We start from the raw sequence: 10,041 nt of genomic DNA on the forward strand, positions 1-10,041 counted from the left end.
TTGTTCTTAAGTTAAAAATCAGAGGATGCACGTCCCCGACAGAGCCCTCCATGCGTTTGGGATTAGCTACCCTGTGGCCAACTACAGACGAGTTGTCATAGTGCTCACAAATGGATGGAGCGAGAGCCAGAGTCCGCACTGGAGAGCAATGGTGAAGATGGCAACTTACCCTTCGACATGATTACCAAGGTCTTCAAAGGGGGTTGGAGCTCGGATCTGCACGGAGTCCAAAATCTGGAATTCCGAGCGGATCTCGGCCAAGTCCCCCTCCTTCAAGATTGACACCCCCCAGGGGCAACACTGACTAACTGCTCAGCTGAGGACTGAGCAACCGCCCTCTGAGTAAGGGCAGGAGTTTCTCGTGCGAATCCCAACGGGACCGGAGAAACTGGTTCCGATGCGACTCGAGACTGGAAATCGACGCTTCCTCAGTCAGAATCACCTTTAAAGGCGTAAAATTCTCATTCCTCTTCCGATAAACCTGACATATTGACTAGGGGAGGCAAGAAAAAAAAAAAGCAAGAAAAGGAAGGAAATGGTTGTCGAAGAAGAACTCATCGGAAATTGCGTACTCCGGGAGCTCTGAAGCAGCAAAGGGATGATAAAAAGAAAATAGTCAAGCTGCCAACAGGATCTTCTGCTTTTATAACCATCCTCGACTATGGGCTTTAATGACAAGCATTAAATGTTGCAACCAAAGATATGTCCCAGCGCCTACCACTTTACACGCGGCAGCTCTCTGTTCACTCCGCCGATCAGACTTCCTGAGCAGTGCCACGTGTTTGCACCTTATAGGCAAGAAGATGAAAATTTTGTTATGACAGAGTATCACACCTCGATTGTGCCAGACCATCATTGTCGATTTTCATCGATCTTCCCACCAACTAGTAGTGAATGTGAAGTGGCTTGCTCACTCGACCTCATTCCACCGACTTATTTCCTGAGCTCATGTCAAGAACTCAAGAAGTAGGGATCTTCTGTTATCGGTAAAAATGGCTTGACCACTCATGAGGTTAGCTCAAACTCATGAGCATGTACATCTGGGCCAAAGAGTTCTTAGATGATAGTCAGTAAACCTTTTTTATGAAGGGTAGATACTCCGTACGCCTTAGCATCCCAAACACTTCCGGGGCTCCAACTAAGCTTATATGTCCGAGCTTCGACCAAGCTTATATGTCCAAGCCCCGACTAAAGTTATCTGTCCGAGCTTCAACCAAGCTTATATGTCTGAGCCCCGACTAAGCTTATTTGTCTGACTTCGACCAAGTTTATATGTCCGAGCTCCAATCAAGCTCACTTGTCCAAGCTTCGACCAAGCTTATATGTCCAAGCTCCGACCAAGCTCATTTGTCCAAGCTTCGACCAAGCTTATATGTCCGAGCTCCGACTAAGCTCATTTGTCCGAGCTTCAATGAAGCTTATTTGTTCAAGCTCCGACCAAGTTTATCTACTCAATTATTCAAGGGTTCAGCTCATCTCGGCCTCATCCTGATCAATTAAAGGATCTAGCTCAGGTCAGCCTTGACCGCCCGCTGCGTAATTTTGGAGCCAATTGCATCGACCCTTATCATTGCCATAAATCTCGTGTAACGGGTGAGGAAGTTGCGCTAGAATCATGCATAAGGTTAATAACCAACTCTTGTCCACCTAAACTATAAATAGGAGACCTATTTACATGATAAAGTTACAAAATCTCTCACCCAAAATCCCTTAACAATATCATACTCGGATTCCTAACTTGACTTTAGCATCGGAGGCTCCATGCTTATGTCAGGGTCTCCTTTGTCTTCTTCCTGTGCAGGAGCTTGAAGGTCCAGCAGCCTGGCGAGGGTGAACCAAATTTTTGCATCATATATGTATAGAACCATTTACTATATATATATATATATATAGGAAATGGTTCTATGTGATCGACCTCATGGGAACTTCCCATGAGGTTAGGCTCGTGATGCGTGTCAAACATCTACCCCATCAGTCAGATGCACCATTCCATGGTGGGCCTCCGCCTTAAAAATCAAGCCAATCCATAACTTGTGTGGGCCACACCACATACAAAAGTTAAGAGGGGTTACCCTCCAATTAAAACATTCATAACCATATGTTGGGCCCATTGATTGAGATTTGGTTCACAAATCCAACCCATCCATTATGTGTGTCCCACTTGGATGAGAGGTCAGACCAAGTTTCGGATGCATCCAAATTTCAGGTGTACCCCACCAAATGCTTTTATATGTTTTAGGCATGTCTTCACATGATTTTAGATGGGAATGCTTGTGAGAAATTTTTGAGAACTCATCAACCGTGACATGAGTCTGAGATATGAACCGTCACATGATACAACACCCCACGAAACCCATAGGGCCAACTTTTATCTTGATTTAAAACTTTGGTGAGCCATGGCAAAAGAAAGGAAAGTCAAGGGAGGAAGTTACACCCAGATCCATAGCTCAAGTGGTAGACTGAGTGAAAGATACCTCGTTTCAGCACTGACATCTTGGCATCGATTCCCTAGTGGGGGTGGCTAACAGTGAAGTGTGATCTGACAGTGGGTGTACTGACAAGCTAACAAAAAAAAAGGAAGTTGTTTCATTTTTCTATGGCCCACTTAAATTTTGAATCAAAGTAAAAGTTGGGCCCTTAGGGTTTCATGGGATGCCGCATGACATGGACGGTTTGAATCTTGCACCCATATTACAAATATTACAAGAGATGAATATATATATATATATATATATATATATATATATATATATATATATATATATATATACGGAAACGCTCACCTGCGAACCAGTTCGTACCTATTACATACGAACTTTTTTGAAAACCCATCATACGTGATATGGATCCAAAATCTGAACCGTTCACGTGAAGCAGCACCTAGTGAAACCTCCGAGGACCAAGTTTTACTTTAATCTAGAACTTTTATGGGCCATGAAAAATTAAAACAGTTTCCTCCCTTGATTTGCATTTCTCTTTGATATGGCCCACCAGAATTTTAAATCAGGGTGAAAATTTCGCACATGAGGTTTCATGGGATTCCGCATCACATGGACCGTTCAGATTAGACACCCATGACACGTGTGCAAAGGTGCGCACGTGCGTAGGTGCGCAGGGGAGCATGACTCTCTCTCTCTCTCTCTCTCTCTCTCTCTCTCTCTCTCTCTCTCTCTCTCTCTCTCTCTCTATATATATATATATATATATATATATGGAAATCGTTCTATGCGGTCGAGCTCATGGGAACTTTCCATGAGGTCAAGCTGTGTGGGCCCCACCGTGATGCGTGTTGAACATCTACATCATCAGTCAGACGCAACATTCCATGGTGGGCCTCGGGCATAAAAATCAAGTCAATCAATAACTTTTGTGGGCCACACCATGTACAAAAGTTAAGAGGGGTTACCCTCCCATTAAAACATTCATAATCATTAATTGGGCCCACTGATGTGTGGTTCACAAATCCAGCCCATCCATTAAGTGTGTCCCACTTGGATGAGGAGTCAGACCAAGTTTCAGATGCATCCAAATTTTAGGTGGGCTCCACCAAGTATTTTATATGTTTTAGGCATGTCTTCACATGATTTTAGATGGTATGGCCCACCTGAGTTTCGTATAAGACTAATTTTTTAGATATCCCATAATTTAAAGGGTACCCATCAAATGCATGGTGTTGATGCTTGACACACATCATGGTGGGGGCCCACACAGCATGACCTTATGGGAAGTTCCCATGAGCTTGACCGCATAGAACCATTTCCCTTATAGATATATATATATATATATATATATATATATATATATATATATATATATATATATATATATATATTATTGATGAAATGAAATGCTTGGGATCAAGTCCTATAAGCCTGCACAGGAAAAAAGCAAAGGAGACCCTGGCTAGACCAGGGGACCCTCCGATGCCAAAGTCAGGCTAGGAATCTGGGTCTAAATAGTGTGGTTGGAGCTTAGGGTGTGAGATTTTGCACACTTGCTCTTGTAGTTATGTCTCCTATTTATACATTTCCCTTGAGGTGAACATGTCCGTCATTCTCGGCACAATCCTTGCCGTTGAGCGAGAATGGTGCATGCACTGATGTTGGCCGTTACCTTGAGATCGTGCACCGGATGCTACTCTAGACATGCATTACTGGAGTTGATCCTTAAATGTGATTATAAGACACTCCTTCGTCCGAGCCGACCCTTATAGTCTGGGTCCTCAAACAAATTGGCCCTGGTCGCTCGCCGACGAGAGTTTGGTCGGGATAATTGGGCGAAGTGTGTAATGGCTTCTTCCGGATTCTAGGTTGATGTCAAAGCTCTACAAAAGAACTTGGAAGCTGAACCTTGGTTGTTATGACCAGGTCGGTGTAGACGAACTATCACCGATCCGAGGTTCGGCTCATCGACCTCTGTCGTCCATCCTACTAGGATGAGCTTGTTCAACTGACCGAGCCGAGCTTTCCTTAATTAGGGTCGGAATTCACTTGCCTTAGCGCAACTGCTCAATTGGCCGAACCAAGTCTACCTTTGTTGAAGTCGGCACAAATTTTCCCATATATATATATATATATATATATATATATATATATATATATATATATATATATATATATATATATATATATATATATATATATCAACTGCTCAATTGGCCGAACCAAGTCTACCTTTGTTGAAGTCGGCACAAATTTTCCCATATATATATATATATATATATATATATTCCACGATGTCCTCCTGAGCTGCAAAACATCATCATTTTTTGCATGACTTTTCGTCTAAATCAAATGAAGTGTTTTGATGGCCTGAATTGCATAGCAGCAACAGAGGGAATAGTTTCTAAAAGGGCCATGACAAAGGGAATAGTTCTAAAAGGCTTCCCATGAGAGCTTGCTCTTAAGAGAAAAGGCACCGTGGGGGTCGACTTCATGGGGAGCTTTCATGAAGTTGACCTCATAGTACCTATATATGTATTGCTAATGCCAGGAGAGGTTATCAGCAGTCTTAAATCTTTTCAATTGAACATAGGATGACCTACTGTGGATCTAAACCGTTCGTTCATTTGTACAACTAAAAGCAATCTATGCTACAAAAATCATGCCAATTAGGTAATACTAATATTCCAATCAATAGCATGAAAATGGACGGTCAAGATTAATTGAAGAAACAATAGGTCAAGTTTTTATCCTAAACCATCTACCCAATAAACCCAACTTCATATTTCTTATAATTCTAAATAAACACTTTTATTTAATGATTCTAACCATGTAATTTAAGGTAAGTAAACAATAGACGGTTGTAACAAATTGGCCCACTTAAAAGGTTAAGATCAATGAATGATGTGATTCTTGTCCATGGCTTACTTTTAATTTTATGAATGAGTTAACAGTCCGGATGAATGATAAGTCACCTTATATGCCACTGAAAAGGTAAAAAGGGACGTGGCGAGCTCACAAGCCATGGTACATGCATCAGACCAATTGGATGATCCTAACCTTCTTGGTGAGATCAATTTGTTACGACCATCCATAGTTTGCTAAGTCATAGATCACATGGTTAAAATAACCAAACCAACATGTTACTTTAGAATCTTAAACAATATCTAGTGGGGTCTATAAAATAGTTGTCTCAAGATGTTGAGTGGACTTATTTTTTTTCCTCTACTCAATCTTAACCGTTCATTTCCATGCTATTGATATGATGTTTGTATCATTTAATTGGCATGATTTTTGTACCATAGCAAGTTTTTAGTTGTATAAACAAATGGACAATTCATATCAATAATAAGTCATTACATGTATCACTTAAAAACTTTCTACTGATGTGATTTTTGTACCATGGATTCTTCCTAGTTGTATATATGAAAGAAAGAAATATTTAGGACAATATTGGGATATCAGATGTGTCACTCGAAATCTTGGAGATGTTGCTGACGTTGCAGGAAGGTGGGGCTTTAATAAAACACATATATAAATATTATTTAGATTTTGATAATTTAGTGATATTTTCATGACACAATAAATAAATAAATAAATAAGAAATCTGCTAAGAATTTGAGAATCTCACGGTATTAACGTGATACTAATATCTGCAAGCTATTTCTGACTTTATGACCTATTTACCGAGTAAATATACGCATGCCCTTCTGAGAGCATGGTCAAAACTCCCCTTCTGTCTGAGCTGAGGACTACCAAGTTCGTTACCGAGCTACAGGACAGCTGATTGTTTGCCACACGTACGTCCGTGGAAGCGCTGTGAGCTCCCAGCTGACAATCCCCGACGAATCCACTGTCCATCAGTCTCTCGGGAGCGAATTAGTCGGTGCCGTGTGAGCCTACCTTGATGTATTTGTTGTATATCCACGCCCATCATTTATTTTAGAAGCGATCTTAAACCTAAAAACAGTGATGAATGGCTATTAAAAAATAATAATATATGAGCTACGAAAATTCTAAATCGAGCCGATCTTTGTATTTTTCAATCATCCAGTTCTTCTTGGCATTATCAAGAGGTTGGATGACAATTGAACATTACCAAAACCTTACGATAGGCCTTTTCAAATTTTTAATGGTGAGACAATCAACAGTCATTGCTGTTGTGTGGTCCACCTGAGAGTTGGATCTACTTAAATTTTGGGACCACGTTCTAAAATGAGCTGGAGAAAGGAATGAACGGCCTGGATATACAACACATCATCAAGGTGGGCCCTACAGTAAGGGTAGTAACACCCGCCGAGTAAATATACGTGGGACACAAAACTTCACCGGCCCCACAAAGTTTTCAATGATGAGCATTCAATCCTTCTGTTTCGTGTGGTGTGGCCCGCCTGAGTTTTAGATCTGCCTCATTTTATATGGCCTACTTATTGTGGTCTCGAGAAACTGATAGACGGAGTGGCTTTGTCACGAGAATATCTGTGGGCCCCACATAGTTTCCGACCACATGAGAGCTTCATGTGGTCGGGGGCACATGCAATTCGCATCCCAATCACGCAAAACGACAAAGTATTGATGCTCTGATAGAGTGTGGCCATTCGTACTCATGGTCACTTGAAATTTACATCCAGAATGACAAGCAGGCAAAACTCATGGGCCCCACTTCAAATATGGGACAGCCGCGAAATCTGATTGATTGGACCATCATCTGATAAGTGGACATTAGTTTGTTGAATTTGTACCTCTACAAATACTTTATTCCGTTTGAACCGTCCATTTGATGACCATTAATCAAGAATGCCATATCTATGCACGATGACTTTTGGGTTATATGATTGATGTAGTCGGGAGGGAGCGTATCAAACAACTCCTCTATAAATTGTCCTTTCCACGACCCACAGTTCCATGTCACTTACTAATTCCACTTAATTTCCAACACCTAAACTTTTCCATGGCTTCCATATCTGATTTCAGTTGTGATTTTTCTTTCTCTACTGATTTTCAAGATCAAATTCTTCCTTGTGTTGCTGGGGAAGGAGACTTTGGATTGCCCAATGTAGAAAGCTTTCCATTCGATGATGGATCTTTAGAAGCAATATCGTCGAAGAAGACCGACATGGGCCTTTCAGATTTCCACACTTCGTTTCCCGATCGGTTTGGAGTTACTGAGACCAATGTAGCAGGACCTGTTTTACCGGAATTCGACTCGAATCCATATTGTGACGTGGTTCCAATGCAAAGTCCTGCCTTTGGGTTCTGCCCGGGAGCTAATTATGAGTTGGTAGAAGAAGACGGTGGGTTTAATATGGATTTTTGGCCTGTCTATGGTGCTCGAGATCTTTGGGTAAATATTTATTTATTTTTATCAACCGAACATTCTCTTGTGTCTCCACACTTTGTTTCATATCTTTGCATGTGAGGAATTATCAATCGAAAACACCGTACACCATTAGCAGGTGTATAGTTAGTACAGCTGATCATTCCCTCTTTGGAGGAAAGATTTTGTGTAGAAAGAATTTTAATTTTAGAAGCTTTCAAAGATAATTCAAGGAAAATGAAATCCTTGAAACGTCCTGGTGAATGTACCAATAAGTTTTAATTTATTTTAATACTTGTGAATATGTATTTTTATTAATTATTATTATTTCTATTTACATTATAAGTGTCTTTATTTATTTATTTTTAAATTTCAGGAAATCCATGGGAATTCATTAAGGAAGAGTGGGGAGCCTGTTATGAAAGCAGCTCGTTATACCGTGGAAGAAAGGAAGGATAGAATCCTAAAATACTTGAAGAAAAGAAATCAAAGGAACTTTAACAAAACCATCAAGGCAAATCCATCCACTATACAAACTTCTTTCCTTTTTCTTCTCTCTTATCCGAACGGCTTCAGATGTGCAAGCATATTAAGATGCCAAGTACAAAAATATTTACTCCTCTCTCTCTCTCACCTTTGCAGTATGCTTGCCGGAAAACATTAGCTGATAGGAGGCGACGAGTCCGAGGAAGATTTGCGAGTAACAGCGAAAATCAGAGAAAAGAAGAGGAATACCATAAGGATTGTTCCCAGGTAGCTTTCCTCTCCTCCACTGGTACCATCACCACATCTTTTCCACAAACACACACGTAGAAAATAAGAGGAATACCATAAGAATTTGGTTCGAGGGTTGCTCCCAGGCTTAAATTCTGGGCTGGGGCTCCAATAACTGATACATGGCCCACCTGCCCAGCCCCAGGCACTGAAAAAAAAAAACCATTTTTGTACAAAAGAATGAAATCCGGTTCATGTTGCATGCACACCAGTATTCGATCCAACCATCTTAAGGCCGGTCGTGCCTTGTAGAAGCCTTGGTCCATACTAAGAAATTGGTCAATTTTTCTAGGCCTTGTCCAACATAATTTTGTAAGGACTTATACAGAGGGACATCTACACTATAGGATCCACATGAGGCGTACCAAGCTATGTTTTTGCAGGACCCAACTTTCCTGCAAGGCCTGTGTGACATCCACTCCATCCATCAGTTTCGCTGGGTTCTGTTAGGCTATTGGCCTAAAAATGAATTGATACAAAAATCATGTGGGCCACACTACATGAAACACTGTAGATGGAAATGCCCATCGTTAAAATCTTTCTAGGACCCACTGTGATATTTATATGCCATCTAAACCGTTTATAACCTTATTCCCAATGGGATGAATGTAAAACACAAATATAAGCGTGATCCAAAACTTCTGTGGACCCATGAAAGTTTCAATGGTTTAACCATGCAGGTATGGTCTGTTCGTCCCACATGAAAGGACCATGCCCTAGAACCTTCCTAGTTTGGAAGATCCTAGACACTAATCTTAGGCCTTGTTTCAGGTGAACATTCTTGGCCATCTATTTCTGTGGCACAAATTGAAAAGTTAGGATCGTATCATCAACGGGATCTTATGAAATCATCCATTCACCATTGGTCTGGATCATTGAACCATGGGCTCCGCTGGCCGAAACTGAAAAGGCCAAGTATAGTGTGCATATCCTACGTAATTATTTCATGCAGATCCTATTTAGTGTAGAAATCTGAAATCTGAAATCTGATGGGTAGCTTGTTTGTGTGAATGGCAGACCAAAGACAGCATGGAGGAGTGGTATCAAGAGGGAGTACAAAATCTAATGTATTTTCCCATTACTGCTGGTTGATGTTGATTCAAGGGGAGTGAAAAAGAAACAAGCATGCCAATGTACTAATTACTACATTTTTACCTTTTGGTAATCTAATTGTGGCGGTTTTTTTTTTTTCAAAGAAAGGTATATTCATTCCAAAATGGACTTTACATGAACTAGACCGACCTTCAGGCTCTCACACAAAAACAAGGGAGCATATCATATGACTAATCAACCAAACTGCTCCATTGGCCAACCCTCTCTAACTGCGCCTAACCCAATTTTATCTAACAAAATTAACCCTCTTATTTCTCTTGGGAGATCGGCCCAGACAAAATAAGCCAAGTTGCCTTGAGAAACACTATCTAACTGAGCCAATCCATCAGCCGGACCATTTACCTCCCTAGGAATGTGACAAAAGGAAAAGGACCCACCGATTTTAAGCTCATCAAT

At 40.8% G+C, this 10,041-nt stretch overlaps 1 protein-coding gene across 2 annotated transcripts; it reads left to right on the forward strand.

The window, feature by feature from the left end:
- The first annotated feature begins 6,957 nt into the window (after positions 1-6,957).
- LOC131245672 (putative zinc finger protein CONSTANS-LIKE 11) lies at positions 6,958-9,721 on the forward strand. Of its 2 annotated transcripts, none has more exons than XM_058245317.1 (4): positions 6,958-7,785; positions 8,135-8,272; positions 8,401-8,511; positions 9,550-9,721. In XM_058245317.1, the coding sequence occupies exons 1-4, from the start codon at positions 7,273-7,275 to the stop codon at positions 9,622-9,624; spliced, it is 837 nt and encodes a 278-aa protein (XP_058101300.1). In that variant the 5' UTR covers positions 6,958-7,272; the 3' UTR covers positions 9,625-9,721. The 2 variants fall into 2 exon arrangements, with proteins under 2 accessions (XP_058101300.1, XP_058101384.1); XM_058245401.1 differs by lacking the exon at positions 9,550-9,721 and adding an exon at positions 9,304-9,396.
- The last annotated feature ends 320 nt before the right edge of the window (positions 9,722-10,041 follow it).

The sequence above is a fragment of the Magnolia sinica genome, chromosome 1 (genome assembly GCF_029962835.1).
Source record: "Magnolia sinica isolate HGM2019 chromosome 1, MsV1, whole genome shotgun sequence".
NCBI classification, from domain to species: domain Eukaryota; kingdom Viridiplantae; phylum Streptophyta; class Magnoliopsida; order Magnoliales; family Magnoliaceae; genus Magnolia; species Magnolia sinica.